Source organism: Lontra canadensis, unplaced genomic scaffold, assembly GCF_010015895.1.
Source record: "Lontra canadensis isolate GAN:19392208 unplaced genomic scaffold, GSC_riverotter_1.0 scaffold50, whole genome shotgun sequence".
NCBI lineage: Eukaryota > Metazoa > Chordata > Mammalia > Carnivora > Mustelidae > Lontra > Lontra canadensis.
Window position 1 is genome coordinate 9945540 of NW_022631044.1, and position 23140 is coordinate 9968679.

Below are 23140 nucleotides of genomic sequence, written 5' to 3' on the forward strand. Positions count from 1 at the left end.
GTTGGACGCTTAACCAACTGAGCTACCCAGGTACCCCTTAATATTTTTAAGTAAGCTCTACGCCCAACGTGGGGCTTGATCTCACAAGATCAAGAGTTGCATGCTCTACTGACTGAGCCAGCCAGGTGCTCCCCCGGAATAACCATTCTTAGTGGAATAAGTACCTGTGTTCTTCTAAAGATTAGTAATAACACAGTCAACTCATTAAATCAAATTACTGTACAGATGTGCCATAATGGTTTTGTGACTTGGCTATTAAGTATCAGAGGTGGAACTGATTGATTGTGTGTGGGGTGGGGTGGGAGGGAGAGACAAAGAGGGAGGGAGAGAGAGAGAGAATTTTAAGCAGGCTCCGTTCCCAGTGTGGAGCCAGATACAGGGCTCAAGCTCACAATCCTGGATCATGACCTAAGCCGAAATCAAGAGTCAGATACTTAACCAACTGAGCCACCTAGGTGGCTGATCAGAGGTAGAATTTAAATCCAGGAATGTCAGGATCTGTGACATTCTCCTGTATCTTTCACAGTATCATCTCCCTAGAGAACACAGTGCCCTTGGTCTCAAATGGTGAGGTTTACCTCCAAAAGAAGACAGTCTTGGATAACTAAAAGTGAGAAAGATAACTGATCAAAAGGAACAGGAGGTTAAATGGATTGTTGAGTTACAACATACACTTTGATTGGACTCAAACAGGCCCGTGTCTGAATTCTGGTTCTCTCTTCTACTAGCTGCATGATCCTGTGCAAGGATCATGCCTGAGTTTCCCCATGTGCAAAGGAGGGATACTCCGTACTGGGCTTTTGCTAATCTGCCAAATAGCAAATAATATTCTAAAACTTACTGGCTTAGAACCCTCCTCTACTTTCTTCCCTGGGGTTGAATTTAAAAAAAAAAAAAAAAAGCGCATCAAGATTACACAGGAAACAGGAAAATTCTAGGTTGCTCAGAGAGAGAAAGAACAGAATTAAGAGACTTTATAACAGCATTAATGACTGCTTCCTGTTAAATGCCCATGTGTGCCAATTATTTTGGATTTTTAAACCTTGACTGAATGAACAAATAAGTGGGACCATATCAAAGTTAAAAGCTTCTAACAATAAACAAAATGAAATGGCAATCTACAGAACGGGAGAAAATGTTTACAAGCCATCTCTCTGATAGAAGGTTAGTATCCAAAATATATAAGGAATTCATACAAATCAATAGCCAAAACAAAACAAAACAAAACAAAACACCCAAACAATCCATTTAAAAAATACGCAGAAAATCTAAATAGAGATTTCTGCACAGATGGCCAATAGGTGCATCAAAAGATGCTCAAAATCACAAATCATCAGGGAAGTGCAAGTTAAGCCATAATGAGGTATCTATCACTTCACACCTGTTAGAATGGCTATTATTTAAAAAAAAAAAAAAAAAACAAGAGACAGATGTTGGAGAGGCTGTAGAAAAAAGGGAACCCTTGTGCACTGTTGGTAGGAACATAAATTGATAGAGCCACTACTGGAAAACAGTAGAGGTTCCTCAAAAAAATTAACATAGGAGTACCACATGATCTAACAATCTCATAGAAGTGGGTATATACCTGAAGGAAATGAAACCACTATCTTGAAGAGATAGATACCTACTCCCCCCATGTTCATTGCCACATTATGCACAATAGCCAAGACATGGAAACAACCTAAGTGCCACTAATGGATGAACAGAGGAGGAAAATATGGTACATACAAATACATACACACAGAGGAATACTATTCAGTCACAAAAAAGGAAGGAAATCCTGCCTTTTGCAACATGGATGGGCTTTGAGGGCATTATGCTAAGCAAATAAGTCAGAAAGAAAAAAAAATTCTGTATGTTCTCACTTACATGAGGAATCTAAAAAAGCCAAATTCATAAAAATAGGGAGTAGTAGAATGTTGGTTGGGAGGTAGGGGAAATAGAGAGACGTTTATCAAAGGGTACAAACTTCCAGCTACAAGATAAGTAAATTCTAGGGATCTAAAGTACAGCATGGTGAATAAAGTATATACAACATAATGTACTGTAGACTCAAAAGTTGCTAAGAGAGAGTATATCTTGAATATTATCACCATATACACCCAAAAAGGTAATTATGGGGAGTAGAGGTATTCACTGACCTTATTGTGATAATCATTTTACAATATATATGGGTATCAATCATCATGTTGACACCTTAAATTAAGTCAATATCTCAATAAAACTGGGAGAAAAGAACTTCATTGACGGGAAGAGAAATACCAGGTCAGAGTGGTATTATATAAGTTTGGGTAGAAAAGAATATTATAGTAAATATAGTAAATATTCTAAATTTTCAAAACACTGTGCTGATAGAGAACTGACAGGCCCTGAAGAAGATACTCTGACATATACAGAAAATAAAAAGTTCTTCCCAAAAGATTCAATACAAAATTCCTACTCAAGCTGTCTTGTAACCATCTTGTAACTATCAACAGCAAAGGATCTATGTATAATTTACTTATGTATACAGTACAATCACATACACTATAAGGAAATTCACTAGGCTTGTAATTTAAAATTTGTAGGCATTCCCTTTATTTGAAAAAGATTGTAGGTCTGGCTTTTCTTTGTGCAGACTGCAAGTAAAATAAACTACTGTCTCCAGCAGATTTAAATCCAAAAACAGTGCAAAGATTTCTTCCACAAGCTCATCACCTAAATACTGCTAATTGTAATCTAAAACATATAGGGAGAGCATTTTATGACCAAGAAGTATTAAAATATTTATTAGTATTTTATACATAAATATATATATCACAAGTATTAATAAATTTGAAAACTCAATGAAAGAGTAATCTTAACTTCTTAGAATGTTGTCCAACATTCAAGAAAAAAAATCTGAAATGTTCTATCAAAGTCTAATCCCAAATCTCACTGAACTTCTCAATTAACCTTTCTGCTTATTATTAACCTAATGCAGTAAAGCATTTTCTTGGACACAAGCCAAAAACAAATTATTCGAGCCCTCTAGCCTTTTCTACAACATTTTAATAAAACAAAATGAAAATAACCACTTTATTAAAGTGATTAAAAATAAGAGAAATAAGGGGCACCTGGGTGGTTCAGTGAGTTAAGCATCTGCATTCAGCTCAGGTCATGATCCCAGGGTCACAGGATTGAGCTCCACATTGGACTCCCTGCTGGGGGGCGGGGTAGGGGGGGGGTCTGCTTTTTCCTCTCCCTTTGCCCCTCTCCCCAGTCGTGTTCTCTCTCCTTGTGTTCTCTCTCTCAAATAAATAAATTCTTTAAAAAATAAAAATAAATAAAAATAAGAGAAATAAGCATTATTATTTAAGCTTAGAATGACTTTTAAGGAATAGGAAAACAAAGCATTTTCACCACAAAAATACAAAATAATAGGACGAAGAATAAAAAACACAGGTATCTCCTCACCCAAAAATAATCTTCTAGAACATTTTTTGTGTATTCTGGTAATTTTTCCCTGTTCAAGTACAAATGTATTTATAAAATTTGTACTATGATGGTTGTATAACACTGTGAATGTTCTAAAATGTCACTAGTGGTTAAATTTTGTTATGTGCATTTTACCAGAACAAAAATTTTAACTTTGATTATACTATGAATACAGTTATCTTGCTTTTTTCCCCATATTGAACATTATTTCACCCATATTTTCTAATAAAAAATTCTAAATAATTGTTCCTTAAATAATTTGTAAAAACATTAATTTTTTTAATGCTTAGAGTATTTATTTGTGGTATAACCACTTATATGGTTATTCCTTTATTTTCCCTCACTGGCCCATTCACTCCTCTATTAATGGACATTCAGCTGTTTCTAATTTCCTACCACATAATTTTCATAAATATTTACATTAATATTTGTTGAATCTCAGTTTGTTTTCTTAGGCTAAAATCCTATGAGTACCACTTTACCCCCACAACACATGCACAACTCATGTTTTTAAAGTAATAAAGTTTACACATTAAAGCCACCACATTTTTTTCCCCTCCCTTGTCTCATTTTCCTCTCTATTCTTCAGGTACCTACTATTCTGAATTTTGTTTAACATTCCTATGAATATTTTTAAGTGATCTGGATATTTTTCAAAACTTCACATAAATGGTGCTCATGAAATGCATCTACTTCCCTTGACTACACAGAAATCAAACTGGCAGCTACCAGCATTTACAATGGAGATCAAAAGACGCATGGCTTTAGCCCCACTCATCACTATGCTCTGATTCCATTTCAGGTTCACAGAGAAGTTTATCTTTTTTTAATGTGACTATGTCATTTCAGTTTCTACTTTTTATTTTATTTGTCACTTCTATTGGAGCAGGGGGGTGCAAAGTATATATTTACAAAATTATGTTAAGTATCCTCTACTCAGGTGTTAAAAGCAAATAAAAACTGGAGACTTGAATTAAAGCATTCCAAAGATAAGGGCTAAATATACTGCTAGAAATACTTTACCATCATGATTTGTTCACCAAGTACACTGTGCCCCATATCATGTGAAGGGAAAGGAAGCACTGGTAAATAATAGTAGAAAACTGATCCCAGAATATCTGACTTATACTTTCTAGAACAATCCTCCTTCACAATCAAAATTCAAAAGGCAAAAACAAATTTCAAGAACTACCTTTAACAACTTTCTTAGGGACTTACAGAAGAATTAAAAACTACATTATAGAAAAAAATTAATAGACACCTACACCCTGAATTAGACACTGCCTGTACTCCATGTATAAAAGCAAACTTACACATTCACAGGTTGGGGTTCCTTTACCTAAAATATATGTCAAAAAGAAAAATTCACTCAAACCCTACTTCATTCCATATACTAAATTAACTCAAATGATCAAAGACCTAACTGTAAGAGTTACACAGAAGTATATCTTTGTGGGGCTCCTGCCTTCAGCTCCGGTCATGATCCCAGAGTCCTGGGATAGAGCCCTGCATTGGGCTCTCTGCTGGGCGGGAAGCCTGCTTCTCCCTCTTCCACTCTTCCTGCTTGTGTTCCCTCTCTCACTGTCTTTCTCTGTCAAATAAATAAAATCTCTTTAAAATATATATATATATATATATATATCTCTTTGTGACACAGATTTGGCAATGGATTCTTAGGTGTGACATCAAAACATGAATAACAGAAGAAAAACTAGGTAAACTGGAAAGAACCAAAGTTGTGTCTGTGTTTTTATCTTTCACCTTAATAGAAAGGCTAATGTTATAAACTTTATGATATAAAAGGTATTAATCTCCATGACTCAAAGAGTTAATATGATGTTCACAGCAGCAATGTCCACAATAGCCAAACTGTGGGAAGAGCAGAGATGCCTTTCAACAAACGAATGGATAAAGGAGATATGGTCCATACATACAATGGACTGTTACTCAGCCATCAGAAAAGATGAATACCCAGCTTGTACATCAACATGGATGGGACTGGAGGAGATTATGCTAAGTGAAATAAGTCAAGCAGAGAAAGTCAATTATCATACGGTTTCACTTATTTGTGGAACATAAGGAATAGCATGGAGATGAACCATGAGAGACTACAGACTCCGAGAAACAAACTGAGGGTTTTGGTTGGGGAGCGGCAGGGAGATGGGTTAGCCCAGTGATGAGTATTAAGGGGGGCACGTATTGTGCTCGCTTCGGCAGCACATATACTAAAAAAAAGGAGGGTATGTATTGCACGGAGCACTGGGTATTATGAACAAACAATGAATCATGGAACACTACATCAAGAAATGATGATGTACTGTATGGTGACTAACATAGCATAATAACAACAACAACAATAGTTTATATAAAGAGGAAACAGAAAAATTTTCCACCAAATCTAGCACGTAAAATAACGAAGGCCATGCCATTATCAATACTTCTTCAATCCTATACTCTTCATTTCTCTAATCTATCACTGACCCCCTCTAACTTTACCTCCCTCACAGTCTTTAATCATGTGCCCATTAAAGGTCCACATTTCTCAAAGTTCTGGTCTTGGCCTATCTTCTGTTCCTCAGTACTCTCTTGAATTCAATGACCACTAAAAAAATGCTCATAATTTCCAGACCTCTCCTTTTGCCAAGCCTATACCACTGAAACCTAGACCACAGATTACTGAATTCCTAATAAAAATCGGCAAGAACAATTCAGCAAAAAAGTAGCCAGAATTTGTTGGTTTTGAAGTTTCTCAGTCTCTCTAGATGCAAAAAATATTAAAATAAGAAATGGCTTCCAAGCAAAATTCAAATCCAAGGAATTGCCAAAAAAACACGGTCTAAAAGATAAGGTTGAGAATGTAGCTATAAAATTCTTTGTCATACTTCAGAAAGCTCTGAGGTGGTGCTTCTGAGTATTATTCAGTTAAACAAAAGGCCTTTAAAGATTTTTAAAGTACAATTCACAAACTCTTTTAATCAAACACTAGAGCTTCCAACAAAGCTAAAAGCCACTGTCCCTTAGCAGAGTCCTAAGATAGAAAATGGATTATCTTACAGAGATTTGTTAAGTGTGGCTTCTAACTAATGGAGTGAGCTCAAATAAGAATTTATAGAAGATCCATAAAGTTTTTAAGAGAATAATATGAGCAGAAACACTGCTTATTTGGACTAAAAGAAACATAAACAGTACAAAACGAAGAGTTCTTTAGACTTCCAAACATCTGCAGGCAGGAAATGGGTAGAAGAAACTACACAACTGTAAATAAACAGGCTACCTTTTCACAGAAAAGGAATGACAACCCAAAGTGTAGAACCAAAAGTCCAGAAGACAAAGCTAAGAGCCATGGAAAAATTCCCAGACTTCGAATTCTAATCAAAGAACTACCAACTTGTATCTAGTGGAATTTCAGAAGTGGTATGAAGTAATGGCACCTTGATGACATTTTCCTTTTTTTTGAACAAGACAGCCTGTTGGGGTTATCTTAGTCTGTCTGGCCTGACCACTGTATTCTGAATGTGTAAGGAACAGACAATTTGCCTCTTTGGTTTCACAGATCCTCAGATAGAGAGGTAATGTACTCAAGGAGCTGAAATTAAGGAACTACACCTATACATAGGTATAGGCCTATGCTTTATCCAAACCTAGACTTGACTTAGATAGTGATATCTTGGACCATAAGCTGATATTATAAAAGGAGAGACTTGCAGGATATTGGGAAGGGGGCAAGTATATTTTACATGTGAGAGGAACATCAATAATTTTGGCCAGGAATGTACTGTAGTGATTTAAAATATGTTCACAAATTCTTTGACACTGCCTTCAAAAGGTGGGGCGTAGGTCCCTTCCCCTTGAGTGTGGGCTGGACTTAGTGACTCAGTGCCAACAATAATAAAAAAAGTTACTTCCAAAGGACAGAGTAGGAAAAGGGAGAAATGGTTAACTTTACAATGGAAAAACTTGGTAAACACTATCTTAAGATGTGATGACAGTTAACATCAACAGTCAGGTCATATGGATTGCTTGTATCCTCTAATATGGTGTGACGAGAAAGGCCCTTCACCTCTGTTACAATCTTTCCCAGAACCTGTAAGTCCAGTCTTACCATAAGAAAAAAAAACAGACAAGCCCAGATTGGGGGACATTCTACAGGGTATGTAGCCCCTATGCTTCAAGACTATATGGTCCTGAAAAATAAGGAAAGATGAGAGACTAACACAGACCAGAGGAAATCAGGGAGATATAACAACCAAATGCATTTAAGTAGCTTAGTCAGCAACTTAGTGGTACCCTGAATTGGATCCTGGAACAGAAAGAGAATATTAATGGAAAAACTGGTGAAATACAAATAAAATCTGTAGTTTAATTAGTAACAATGGGCCAGTATTAGTTTGTTATTTTTACATTTTACAAATGTACCATGGTAATACAAAATGTTAACAGGGAAAACTGGATGAAGACAAGAGAATAAGGGAACTCATTGTACTATCTCTACAACTTCAGTGTAAATCTAAAATTATTTTAAAAATAAAGTTAATCTATAACCTTCCCACCCCCTTCCCCCCAAATCATACCTATTTCAGAGGTTGGTAAGAGGGCTGAATGAATCAATGCACAGAACAGTGCCTGGAGCATGATGAGAGTATATTAAATAATAGCAATTACTATTCTTATATTAAGCATTAGTAGACATTTGCTAAATGGATGAATATTAAAACAACAAACCAATAAAAGCTAAATTAATTCCATACTTGTTATACTGTTCCATTCCTCTTTATTTCCCAGCAAAAATAAACTATGACATATACTTTTTTTTTTTTTTAAGCAGAAGTAATGGTGTACAAGTCAGTGACTAAGTCATACAAGGCACTGTGGCTTCCTGCTTGCTTTTTCTTTCTTGGATCACTCACTAGGGAGGAAACCAGTTGCTATGTCACTCTATGGCCAACAACCAAAAGTGATCTGAAGCCTCTTTCAACAGCCACATGAGTGAACATGGAGGCATATCATCCAGCCCTAATCCTTGGGGTAGCTATAGCTCTGTCCAATATCTAGTGCAACTCAACAGGAACCCTGAGCTAGAATCACTTAACTAAGTTCCTCCCAAATTCCTATCCCAACTCCTATGTGAGATAATAAATGCTTATTGTTTTTATGACCCTAATCTTAGGGGTAATTTGTTAAATAGCAGTAGATAACTAATATGTGGACCCTCTCCCTTAATTCACTCAAAAATTTATTGAAGGTATAAACTAACAAGACACTGTAGAAACATGTATTGATTTTGCTTGTTCAGAATGCCTAATTTCTTTGGCAAACTACTCCTCACCTAGTCCATATACTAAAAGCACCTTACCTTGCCTTTGGTCAAAGAGCTGGACAAAGCTGGACAAATTCTACAAGCTTAAAATACCCTAATTCCTGTAAATAGTGGCTTCTCCATGCATAGCCATGTGACCTAAGCAGGAAAAATAAGGATCAGTCTTTAAAAAATACACATATATTGGGAAGAAAGAAACAAATCTTCCCCTGGTATTCCTAAGCTGAAAAGATGAATCTGGGACTGATAACCATTATCTTACCTCTATGGGGAGTAAGCTTGTTTACAGAATGACATGAACAAAGCGAAGAGATACCTAAAGCCAGGAACCATGTTTGGGCTTCCTAAGTACATAACCCACTAACCTCCTTTTTTGCTTAATTAAGTTAGACAATAATATAGGTGCTTTGTTTTGTCTTTTAAATCTAAGTTGTATCAAATACTAGAGACAAGTTCAAAATATCCTGAGAATTCAGATTATCAGAGCCAGTTGACATAACTGGAGAGAAATTCAAAACAGAGGTATTCAGTATTATAGACTGTGAGGAAGAGAGATTTGAAGAAGAAGAAAATGGGGAGTGGATAAAGAACATTCCAAGCAGCAACAGAAAAGGATATGCATGTACGGAAAACTTAGTCAGACTATACAATACAAACAAGTGATTGAGCACAGAAGCCTAAAGAAAATGGACAACTTGGACAAGTAGGCTGTTCTCTTTAAACTAAGAGAGTGTATGAGGGGGTGATATCACAAGATGACAGATCAAATTCATTTTGTGATCAATACTGTTTGGATGTGACAACTCACTTAGCTATGTACTCACTAGCTTTATCATCATAATTCAGTTCATGCTTCTCTACTGTATCCATAATACTATTAAATGACTTATTAAAATTTAGATATGCTTCCTTTGTTTTTGACTTCCTCTAATCTACTTACATTAATAACACTGGCAATAAACAGGAAGTTGAACTTATTCAGCAGTTATTCTGAGCTGGTTCCTAATGAGTACCACTCATCATTTACTGCTACCGGCATTTTGGGTGATACTACTAAGTTCTCTTTAATTAATTACACATAGAGCTATCAGGAAAGTTCAGAAAAATGAGAAACCTGAAACTTAGCTTCCAAGTTCAAAAGTCCCACTTTCTCCTTCCCCAATTAAGAAGTTGTTTTATAAAAATACACACAAAAGTGCTAAGAATGGCCTTATGCCATTTATAAAATTAACTCAAAATGGATCAAAGACCTAAATATAAGAGCTAAAACTAGAAAACTCTTAGACGAAAACACACGGGAAAAGTTCAATGACATTGGATTTGGCAATGAATGATTTCTTAGATATGACACCAAAAGCACAGGAAACAAAAGAAAAAAAAAGATAAATAGGACTACATTAAAATTAAAAATTTTGTACATCTAAAAAGTGAAAAGGAAACCAACTGAATGTGAGAGAATATTTGCAAATCATGTATCTGTAAGGGATTGATACCCGGAATACATACAGAACTCCTACAACTCAATAACACCAAAAGCAACAACCAAAAACAGGTTAAAAATGGGCATAGGTCTTGAATAGCTATTTCTCCAAAGATCTACAAATGACCATAAGCATACGCAAAGATGCTCAACATCACTAATCATTAGGGTATCAAAATCACAATACCACTTCACACCCATTTGGATGGCTATTTATTTATTTACTTATTTATAGTTTTGAGAAAGACAGAGAGAGAGCATGCAAGCAGGTGTGGGCGGGGGTAAGGGGTGGGCAGAGGGAGAGAGAGAATCTTATGTAGCCTCCATGTCCAACACAGAGCCTGGCCTCAAGACCCTGAGATCATGACCTGAGTAGTAATCAAGAGTCAGATGCTTAACTAACTGAGCCACGCATGCATAGATGGCAATTGATTAAAAGAAAGAAGGAAAGTGGGGTGCCTGGATGGCTCAGTTGTTAAGCATCTGCCTTCAGCACAGGTCATGATCCCAGGGTCCCTGCTCAGCGGGAAGCCTGCTTCTCCCTCTCCCACCCACACCACCGTCTGTGTTCCCCCTCTTGCTCTCTCTCTCTCTCTCTGTCAAATAAATAAATAAACTTTATTTAAAAAAAAAAAAAGAAAGAAGTAAAGTGGAAGAAGGAAAGAGGAAGGACGGGAGGGAGGGAGGAAGGAAGGAAAGAAGGAAAGAAGAGAGTGTTGACGAGGATGTGCAAAACTTGGAATACTCTTGCATTACTAGATAGAATGTAAAATGGTGCAGCCACTGTGGAAAACAGTTTGGTAGTTCTTCAAAAATGTAAACACAGAATTACCATATGATCCAAAAATTCTACTCCTAGGTATACACCCAAAAGAATTACAAGCAGGGATTCAAACCGATTTTGTACATCCATGTCCACAGTAACATTATGCACAATAGCCAAAAGGTGGAAACAACTCAAATGTCTATCAATATATTAATGGATAAATGAAATCTGGCAATACATACAATGGAATATAATTCAGCCTTAAAAAGGAATGAAATTCTGACACATGCTAGGACATGGATGAATCTTAAGATACTATTCTAAGCAAAATAAGCCAGACACAAAAGGGCAAATATTGCATGATTCCACTTATACGAGGTACCTAGAATAGGGAAATTCATAGATACAGAAAGTAAATAGAAGTTACTAAGGGCCAGAGAGAGGTAGGAATGGGTAATTATTATTTAATGGATACAGTATTCTGTTTGGGATTAGTAGTGATGGTCACACAACACTGTGAATGAGCTTAATATCACTGAACTCTACACTTAAAAATTGTTAAATGATAAAGTCTATGTTACATATATTTTACACAATAAAAAAACAAGAACTAAGAATGAGTTTGGACTAGAGGCCTTCTACATTCATCTTGGCAGTAGAGCAGTGGCATACATGGAATGAAGCCCACAGCCAACCAGCCAATACACAAATACTAGCCAAACACAAGCAGTTTCAACATTGCTGAGAAGGATATACTGTCACTCTGAGTTCAGCACAAAGAACTTAAATCTAAAAATTATTTCCAAGTCCTAGTAAGGCTTGGTTTCCTGGCTTCCTTTCAAGCACTCCATCTGTCCACAAGAATAGAACCAGAGAGTCTGAACAGCAACAAGCTGAAAGAAGTCCAACACCAGAGGCTGTCTGTTGGCAGGCTACTAGTCAGAAGCTGAGGATTTCAGCACTGCCAAAGCCCCGTTCTCACAGGGTCAATGAGCTTACAAAGACAAACACTCAAATCTCTCTCTCCCTCTCTAAATCATTTTTTTTAAAAATATTTTATTTATTTATTTGACAGAGAGATCACAAGCAGGCAGAGAGGCAGGCAGAGAGAGAGGAGGAAGCAGGCTCCCTGCTGAGCAGAGAGCCTGATGCGGGGCTCGATCCCAAGACTTTGAGATCATGACCTGAGCCGAAGGCAGCGGCTCAACCCACTGAGCCACCCAGGCGCCCCCTCTCTAAATCATTTTATTAAAGTATAATATACGTACAGAAAAGGGTACATCATAAGAAACAATGATTTCTTTTAAAGCCTATTAGGAAAAATTTAAGCTCAGTAATCTCGAATGCATCTCTTTATAAATATGGAGTTTAAAAATAAAATTACTTCAGAACACTATGGACTCTGAAAAACAATCTGAGGGTTTTGAAGGGGCGGGGGGTAGGAGGTTGGGGGATCCAGGTGGTGGGTATTGGAGAGGGCACGGATTGCATGGAGCACTGGGTGTGGTGCAAAAATAATGAATACTGTTATGCTGAAAAAATAAAAAATTTAAAAAAAATTACTTCAGAACAAATAGCATTTTCTTAACTGACAAATATTAAATCATTACTTTTAATTTATTTTTTTCTAAATCGAAGGGCTAATCATAGCTATCAAAAAGCTCAACTTGTGTATTGGATGGTCAACTTAGCAATAAGATTATTAAAGACTGAGTTCATCTACTTATACTAACATATTCATGCAAAAAATCCAGAGTTACCTCAAATTCCTCATTTTCTCTTTTCCACATGCCTTCTAACTTACCTCAAAGCAACCCATCTACAGTCAAAACATTTCTTCTGCCTGCTCACATCTTTCCACCTTGACTGTTAAAATTATTTCTATCTGCTCTGCTAATATCATCTCACCTGAACCACTACAATAGCTCCAAGTGTTCTCCTGACTTTGTTTGGGGGGATGGAGGAACAATACTGATTTTTATTAGTTATCCCTGGGCTTGACAAATTTTGAAACATGCTACAATGAACTTTAAAAAGGAAGAGAACTGTCGAAATTGTGGAACAGAGGTGGAAATGTGGAATGGAGATTATCAGAGGTCTACATAACCCACTTGGAAGTGGAGTATTAATTTTGGCTTTGTTCATTCTGGATACTGAGCCTTGCTAACATAATGAAGGATGGAGTGTTTTGGTTTTTGTTTTGTTTTCACCCTGAGATCCCATTTTACCTACATATTATCACACAGAGATTTGGAAACAAAAAAGAGAATTGCTTTTAATGTGCAAAAAAACAATCCCAACCTCAGTGATTGGGGGGGTGGTCCCTGGTATCACGGCTTCGCTCTGGACTATACTATAATTCATCCTTCATACATGAGTCAAAGCGATCATACAAGAACATAAATCACATTGCATCATTCCTTTATTTGGAAACTTCTAATTGTTTTCTATTACACTTAAAATAAAAATCCAAATTTCTTACCAAAACCAACTTCTTGCCTTTTGTTTCCTCTGCATTTTCCACTTCTAAATCAGCCTACCTCCTTAGAAAGCCTTTCCTCACTCAGGCTAAAGCAGTAGCCCTTTACTGTGAGGTGGGATCTGGCAGCCATAATTTTTTAAAGATCCCTGGGTGAGTCTGATACTCAGTGATGCTAAGACCAGTGCACTAAGAGTCTTGCTTTTGCTTGCAATAATTTTTCTGCCAATTTACTTCTTGCTATTTCGTACTGCCTGTGGGTTGAGAAACTAGAAAACCAGCATGTAGGATGTGATAAAAAAAGAAATGACAATCATCAGGAACCTGTACTAAACCCTACCAAAGGTCGTACCTACCTGTTAAATGCAAGGGGTATGTTCATGAACTCTAAAGAATCTGTACTGCCTGTACCAACTTTTCTTAGTTCATGACTCTCAGCTCTGAATAGGAGAGCTGAAGTTGTCAGAGAAATCAAACGCAAATGTTACCTGCTCACAACTGCCTTCCCTAACTCTGAGCTTTGGTAAGTTTCTTCAATTTCTGATATACTTCCTTACATTAATCACTGCTGTTTTTCTTCTTCTGTCAGCTCTGTAAGATAAAGGATTTGTCTGTGTTGTTCACTGACATATCCCCAACACCTCTACAGAGTCTAACACATTGTAGGTGCTAAGTAAATACTGAATTCAGTGATTCATTTATTCATTCAACTAATATTTACTGAACACCATGTGCCAGACAGCATCCTAGACCTTGAGGATACGTCAGTGAACAAAACAGTAAAAATCCTTGCCCCTTATATGCTGATGTGGAGCACAGGCAAGATTAGTAAATAAAACAAAATATATAGTATGGTAGTTACAGTAAGTGGCAGGAAGGAAAAACACACACAAAAAACTAAACTATGATAACAAAAGGTATGTTACTGGTTGCCTAGGAATTGGGGTAGAGGGAGGGATGGATTATGAAGGGGCACAAGGAAATTTCTGAGGGCTGATGGACACATTCTGCCTCTTGACTAAGTGGTAATTTCACAAGAGTATACACCAGCCAAAATTAATCAAATCAGACACTTCAGATGGATATAGATTATATATGGATATTATATCTCAATGAAGTTTTAAAAAATAAACCAGGTAATGGAGGACTGAACTTTTAGAAAGATGGTCAGTGAAAGCATATGGAGAAGGTGAATTAGAAAGAAAAAAAAGATGTCAGAAAAGTGGAAAAGCTATTAATGTAGAAATCTGAGGGAAGATCAATCCAGAGAGAAGGAAGAGCAAATACACAGACCCTAAAAAGGAGCATGTTTGACATGTTCCACAAATTGGTAAGAAGGCCATTGGGTCTAGTTAGAGAAGAGTGAGTAAGGGAAAGAGCTAGCTATTAATCTGATTGAGATAGGAAGCCACTAGTGACATAAGAGCCATGAATACATGATGTGACTTACAATTTAAGAGAGCTACTCTGTTGATATACTACTGTGTGTTGAGAATAAGTTAAAGAGCAGGTGCAAATAGACCAGCTGGGAGGATGTTGTTACGATCTAAGAGAATTGGTGATCTGAACAGAATAGTGGGGTGGGGTGTTAGTGAGAAATAGTACAATTTAAAACCATATTTTAAAATTAAAGCTAGCAGGATTTGATGATGGACTGGATGTGGGTGTGAGAAAAAGAAAGGATATAAATTGGAAGAATGGAGGTGTCACTAACTGAGATGAAAAAATGAAGAAGGAATAGGTTTAGAAGGCATATGGGGAACTTAGTATGGGGAACTACATACCTTTTCATATTTAAGTAGAATTCTCAAATATGTCATAAATATATATCTGGAAGTTAGGGGAAAAATCTAGTTTGGAGACATAATTCAAGAGCTGTCAGCATATAGATGGTATTTAAACCCATGAAAATGGATGAGATAACCTAGGAAGGGTGTTGTACATAAGAAGAAAAGAGGACCAAGGTCTTGAGGCCAGGGACACTCCAACTTTTACATGTTAGGGAAATGGAAGGAGTCAGCAAAAGATATCTAAAAAGGGGAAAGGAAAGAGCAGACTAGATAGCTAAGAGGAAAATCAGGCAAATATGGTATCCCAGAAGGACAAGTGTTTCAAAGGAAAGAGAACTCAAGTATGTCAAATACTGCTCATTGGTCAATCTCAACCTCAATGCAATCTCAAAAGGGTATTACTTAAGACCAAAATAAATGCAAAACATTATATAAATTTTTAAACAGCGACTTGGCTAAGAAAACCAAGTACTACATTAATAATAGAGCAAATATTTAACATATCAAAAATATGAAATACCACTTATTACACAATAAGAAGTATAATATATAAAACATACTCAAAATATCTACTTTTCAACTGGTAAATTATTAGCTACTGAATAATTCTGATTTTAATCTTTCATAACTAGATGACCACTTTAAACTTACATTTTCCCCCATTAACTATAACCTATTCTCTGTTATGTAACTATCCATTTTAATTTAAAATGTTAAAAGCTTTTTTTGCATCTTTTTTCCTGTTTTGGTAAACATTTCCTTTTGTACAAGGTATTTTTTGTAAACAGCTAATTCAGAGGTAGTCAGAATTTAAATATTAAGTTTTGGATCTCTATGTTTGTTTTTCAGCAAATGTGAACTCAGTAAAAATCACAAAGGCTTTCAAGAGAGATAAAATTTCTTATTCTTTTTCTTTTCTGTGGGTTACAGACTCTAGACATTGTCTTCTATAAATGAAACCTTGGAACTTAAATTCAGGACCACAACTTTAGAACACAAACTATTATGAAACATACCTTAGAGATACAAAAAAGGGTTGGTCCATTCAGAAATAAAGTTTAAATAAACTCCATGTCCTAAACCTGATATAAAATATAAAATGAAAAATTTATTTGGAAAAAAATGTATTCTAAACTGATTTAATAATCCCCAAACTGTTAAATTTCATCAATCCCTAGTGATGAAGAGTGGTTTATTACCAACACTAATTTCTGCAGAAGTTATTCTTTATTACATTGCTAAGAGTAAAAACAAGCTTAAATACAAGAATTATCAGAAATGGGCCAACCATTACAGCTTATATAACCAAATGAGATATCTAAGCTCCCCTTGGTAGATTTTTGGAGTAAGGTAATATGATCTTAAAATGGTGACTGAGCACTGATAAAAAACAATGGCATTTTATTTATTCTCTGTATTCTATCCTTATATTTCATTTTTAAAAAAAATTTTATGTATGTATGTATGGATGTATTGAGCATGAGCAGGGGAAGCAGCAGAGGGAGCGGGAGAGAATCTCAAGCAGACTCCACACCAAGCGTGGAGCGCCAAGTGGGGCTTGATCCCATGACCCCAAGATCATGACGTGAACTGAAATCAAGAGTTGGATGCCCAGGTGCCCCTATCCTTATATTTCTCCATATATTTATACACACACACATAAAGTGTAGGTATGTACATATGTATATAAGTGAGAAAGGGCGTGTCAGAGAATGTGTGTATGTTTTAATCTTTGTTTCTTTTCCTATGACACAAAGCAGGGAGTTGCGGTGGCACTGCTCAAGCTGGTGAAGCTACAGTGGAGCATAACAGAGCTCAGCTGCTAAATAGTAATAATAAACTGGTTATTAATCGCCCAAGCTTAAGGAGGATAATGGCAGACCTGGGGGAGGCAGATGAAGTGGAGCTGCAGCACCTGGGGGCAGCCAAACAACAGAAGGCACCTGCAGTTCACTGCACAGGTGTATCACATCTTGGAGCTATGCTGGGATAAATGTGTGGAGAAGCCAGGGAATCGCCTAGACTCTCCCACTGAAAATTGTCTCTCTAGTTGTGTGGACTGCTTCATTGACACTACTATCACCAGTTAGTTTGCCCAAACTGTACAGAAAGGAGAACAGTAGACTATCCCCTAGAAGAGTCACAGAAAAGGAAAAGGACTTATTATTAAGCACACTGAAGGACCAGGGAGGGGAGGTTGTCATTCCTTGTCAGGTCAACTTGAGGCTGTTACCAAGCCTGTTGGTACTAAAAAGTAACAAATGTTTGTAAAGTGAAATTTATTTATTTGGAATTCAGAAATTCCATGTTGTATCCCAATTATTCAATAAATGCGAATTCTCCAAAAAATTAAATTGATTATTTTTTTAAAGATTTCATTTATTTATTTGACAGACAGAGATCACAAGCAGGCAGCGAGGCAGGCAGAGAGAGAGGGGGAAGCAGGCTCCTTGCTGAGCAGAGAGCCCGATGTGGGGCTCGATCCCAGGAGCCTAAGATCATGACCTGAGCCGAAGGCAGAGGCTTAACCCACTGAGCCACCCAGGCACCCCTAAATTGATTATTAATCACAGGTTTTAGCAGGTCTTACTCTTCATTAGCCAGAACTGCACAAGAATATCAGTACATTTCATTTTATTTTTTAAAAAGACTTTATTTATTTATTTGAGAGAGAGTGAGCACGAGCGAGGGGGTAGTGGCAGAGGAAGGAGAAGCAGACCCCACTGAGCAGGGAGTCTGATGCTGGGCTCAACCCCAAGACCCTGAGATCATGACCTGAACCTAAGGCAGATGCCCAATCAACTGAGCCACCCAGGTACCCCAGTACATTTAGTTCTAGGAGGAATTATGGAAATTAAATGTAAGTGAATGCTTTCCTCGGAGATTAGACGCTTACCTAGCCTTCAGATAAAATGTTGACTTTTTAATCCAGAGTCTAAACCTGTCCTGATTCTGTAAATGCGAGTGAGGAGACCATTGCATATTCCTATTATCTAACTGCATACAAATGACAGAACTAAACATATGATGAGTTGGTCAGAAAAAAAAAAAATCAGATCAATAAAGACAGACACTATTTTCTTCCCTGTATCTGCTGAAAACACACTCCTAGAGGAGTGCCTGGTACACTAAAACCTAGTCTAGAAAAGGCAGTAATACTAGCCATTTTTAAAACAAAAGAAACAGAGCTTTATATTTATGACCTCTATAGGCAGGGTACCTCAAAATGTATACAAAAGAACAATTTGGTGGAAGATAAGAGGAACAATTTATTACTGAATAGTTTAGCGCTGAGGTTGTAGCTAGATGTTTTCTCACAAAATGTCTTATTGGTCTTGTAAAACAAGAAGTCACAAAAGAAGGGTGTCTAGCTGGCTCATTCAGAAGAGCATGCAACTTTTGGTCTCAGGGTTGTGAGTTCGAGCCCCATATTGGGTGTAGAGATTACTAACAAAATACATAAACTCTTAAAAAAAAAAAAAGTCACAAAAGAAAAACAACACAGCTTTATAAAATACCAAAATTTAGTCTTTAAAAAATAACCATTAATGAGACTCCACTAAACATTTAAATTATCCCCCCAAAATTTACTATTTTAAAGAGAAAACATTCTATGATAATTAAGTTCCAGAAAAGAAAAACACAACATGGAGTTAATTAAGTACTTAAACAACAAAATTTTCGTAAAGACATCTGCCAGATTCCAACAGTCCTCAAGGCTTAGGGACCCTCAGTGATTTATGACCAAATATGATGGGATCTCAATCATACAAGGAAAGTACTTGCTCTTTCCTTTGTACATGAAATGTTCACCTCAAAGTTTTGTGTCCTTTCACCATTGAATTCATGTTTTATTCTTGCAAAATCTTTTATTTCTGTTGATGAAAAACATTCATTCTAAGATAAGTAATTAGTTCACCAGTTCATACTCATTTTCTTTAGTTCTGTAGATTTCCAAAAAAAATATACTGCTTAGTTACTTCTCTATTACTTTGGCTTCTTCATCTTCCTGAAGTGTACTATATTGTGTTAAAAGAAAAAAGTCAATGAGTGTACTTGGCCACTGATCACCAAATGTACTTTCTGTACCAAAGAAATAAGTAACACAGACAAACTAGCAGGAGAAAGCAATTTAAATACAGAAGGGAAAACAAAAAACCCACCATTACCACATCTAGTTCCTGAAGACAGTCCCCAAGCACTCCATATATTATGGTAACTAGAAGTACTATGCCAACATATATTGAATTCTCACTATAAAAATTTGATGCCAAGCCCTATTTACACTTCAAATCACATTGTTTGGCTACCTTTAATACAGTGGTTCTCTGTATGAATTCATCCAACTCTGGATGAATACTGGAATCACTAACTTTAACGAATACTGATATCCAGGTCCCATCCCCACAGATTCTTATTTAATTGGTCTCAACACCATCCTAAGCATGAAAAATTTTAAAGCCCCACAAGTGATTCTTACGTGCAGCCATCATTGAGAACAAATTATTTAAAACAACATAAACTGAAGATAGTAATTTAGTTACTTTGGGGTATATCAATACACATATGCACATATACACAGAGTTCAAAAAAGTAGGTCATTCTTCTTGGAAGCAACCTCTCAGTATCCTAGAATTATTAATCCTCTCACAAGTTCATTCAATGTCTACATATGAAAATAACTTTGACTTTGTTGCCTATAAATGTTCTAAAAACTGGGAATTTGATATAGTAGAGTACTTCAGAAATAATATTCACTTAGAGGCTGACAGAAGTACTAACCAAGGATCCAGGTCTCACAAAAATATTTCCTATAGGATTTGGGCTGTATATTTTATTGCCAGCCTAGGTTATATATTGATATATTTATTTAAGAATATATTTGCATTCAAAGGACTTATGGGTTAAAGAGCAATTTCAATATCAATGCTGTTAACTACTATATTGTATTACGAACACGTTTTTTTTGGCTCCTAAAAGTTGGTGTCAACGGTTTTTGGGGAAAAATATCAATTTGGTAATCTCCATTTTAGTTTTCATTTTACCACGTAGTACTTCTGTCTAAAGGAAGTCATATCTATCTCAGACACCTTCTCTAGAAAATGGGGATAGACTATCTCACCTGTGTAATTCATCAGGTAAGTGCTTAAGGACTCTCTGACTTCTAATACCTGTTGATTACGTTGTGATAGGTAAACTTTCTAGAAACATCAATGTCCATTTATTTACATATTGTCTGTTGCTGCTTTTGAGCTACAACAACAAAGCTGAGTACTTACGACAGAAACTATATGGTTGTCAAGCACAAACTATCTGGCCACTTAAAAAAAAATTTGCCAACTTGTTCTAATTGATCACAAAATGTCCCTGAAGCTAGCCAGCAAATTATTTGTAGTGATGTTTAGATTTACTGTTGGCAGAATCTTTCTACACTAAAAAAACAAACAAACAAACAAACAGCTGAATGCCACTTTGGGTAACAAGATCAAAGAAAAAAATTTAAAGATTTTAAAGTAGATTGAAAAATCCCTGTGGTGATACCCAATAAATCCAGATGACATGTAAGTTACTGAAATCAAAAGGCACATTATAAACTGAGTTCAAGAAAAAACAGGAAAGTATCAAGTTAAAGAAGTACTATAAGAGCTTTCTAGGAACGTCTTAAAATAGATATACGTGTTTTGATATTCCTGCCCAAATGATAAATACTTAAAGACAAAATGAAATAATCACTACTGCCAGATAAAAATTGAACAGCCTGTACAAATGGCTAGTGAAACTTAGATATGCAAGTATGCTTACCACACCTTTCTAATCTGTCACATTTTTGGTCCAGGAACAGTAGGAGGAAGGCCATATAGGACAATGGTTAAGAGAAAAGACTTCAGGGTCAGACAAACCAAAGTCAATTAAGGCAACAGCATTATTTCACAATAACTGTATAAAAGATTCTCCAAATGCATTTTTAAAAAGAATTGTTTTTTTAAACGAATTACCTTTTAAATTAAAATTAATGTCATCGTGGAACTACAAACACTGAAAAATCCTAAGAAACTTAAGAAAGGAATATGTGAAGGAAACTGACAGCTAAAAAAAATACTCTCATCTGTAGAAGAAAAATAAATTTTTATTAAAGGATGTAACAGAAGCACTTATGTGATTATTTATCTGAAAATAAATCTGGTTAGCTAATTCAGTGATCTGGGTTTTCTCTTCCTAATTATGGGTTGCTGCTTTTTTCTTCTCTTTTCTTTTCTTTTTTTCCCAAAACACATATACCAGGTCATTAAAAGTCTGATCTGGCAGTCATCTGAAGCACAAACTAAATGACTTCAAAAAAACAATGTAGATGCCAAAATTATCTGCTATAATGACTATGGGAAATGCAAGAAAAAGAGGACTGTTTTGTAAATAATCAAGATCAAATTAAAAATTATTTGTGGGCTCAAGGACAGAGATTGCACATTTAGGGTCTTTAGGAACAAATACATTACTGTAATTAAGATACACTGCCGATACAGATGACTGGGTGAGACAGTTACATTCCGTGTTGTTTCATCTGTTTCTGCTCTTTATTCAGCATCTCTATCACTGCTTTAGAGATTCTGACCAAATGCCAAGAATTCTGAGATCTAACCAAAATGGAGTAGCAGCCAACTTCTGTGCAATCACCTTAATGACCCATTTCGTACTTCTGAGATAGCTGCCAGGACCATGAGGCTAGTGTCCAGATTCTATCCAAAACTGGGAATATCTAAGTTTTCAGATGATTCCATCTCTGAAAAGGGATTCTAGGAAACAGGGTCTGTTCCTATTCTTATTATCTTTGCAAAGAAGACTGTTACATAAAATCAATCTGAATATAGAGCTAACATGTAATGAAAAATATAGTTTAGAAAAGGTTACCTGTCCACTTTTCCCTATTTCCAGCTCCATTATGGCAACAGGGGTATGTATCTGAGCTGAATGCCTTGACTGCGATTTGCCATCAACTCTCCAACTCAGGCCCCGAAGCCCACTGTCCCAACGGCTCTGGTTCATGAGACTCTCTCGAATTTTTATCTTGTGGCTCTTCCAGAATTTGGAAATGACAGCGGCTTGGTCAGATGAGATCCCACCTTGTTTTTTGGTTTGAGCAGTCAAGAATGCCTCCAGCTGGTTGAAATCCATGTCTGCAGATGCAATAGACTACAATGACAGAAAAAATAATAAATTTGAATTTGGTAAATAAATAGAAAAAGATAGCTTCTTAACTACAGATCATATTTTGAATGATTATTAACCACTGAATAGGCTTTCAAAAAGGGTCATCAATGACAGGGATAAGAATAAGATGTTTAAAAGAACAAAAATATCCTTTTTACAAATATTAAGTATCAGAAAAATCTACTTGTTAAAAATTCCATGTCATTCAAATTCTGTATCAATAACTAGAATCTAATTCTTAAATATTGAATTTCATGGTGGGAAATAATAAAAATAATTAAAGAAATTTAAACTAAATAATGAAACAAGAAAACAAATTAATTCATCCTCTGATGAAATCTTACATAATTTCACAATGCCTTGTAAGCCAGGCTTGGCTTGATATACTATAACTGTATAATGCCTTGTCCATAGAAGGACAAACTAAATTTTGTTAAACAAATGCATTATGTTAGCTGTGTTAAGTCCATCTTTAGTCAAATAGCTCATTCACAATACTACTCTGAAACTGAATATTATTTAATGTTTCTCCATAAATTTTCAAAATTTAGGGGCGCCTGGAAGGCTCATGGGTTAAGCCTCTGCCTTCGGCTCAGGTCATGATCTCGGGGTCCTGGGATCGGAGCCCCGCACTGGGCTCTCTGCT

General features: G+C 36.1%; 1 protein-coding gene and 1 pseudogene across 5 annotated transcripts in view; one reads left to right on the top strand and one right to left on the bottom strand.

Moving 5' to 3' along the window:
• Nucleotides 1-23140, bottom strand: part of COMMD1 (copper metabolism domain containing 1) — a 231091-nt gene that overhangs the window by 115542 nt on the left and 92409 nt on the right. For all 5 annotated transcript variants that reach the window (XM_032873826.1, XM_032873827.1, XM_032873825.1 and 2 more), the window contains exon 2: nt 22195-22476. In XM_032873826.1, the coding sequence (XP_032729717.1) occupies nt 22195-22476 (282 nt within the window). The remainder of the gene's footprint in view (nt 1-22194; nt 22477-23140) is intronic.
• On the top strand, nt 17083-17411 carry LOC116877224 (annotated as a pseudogene).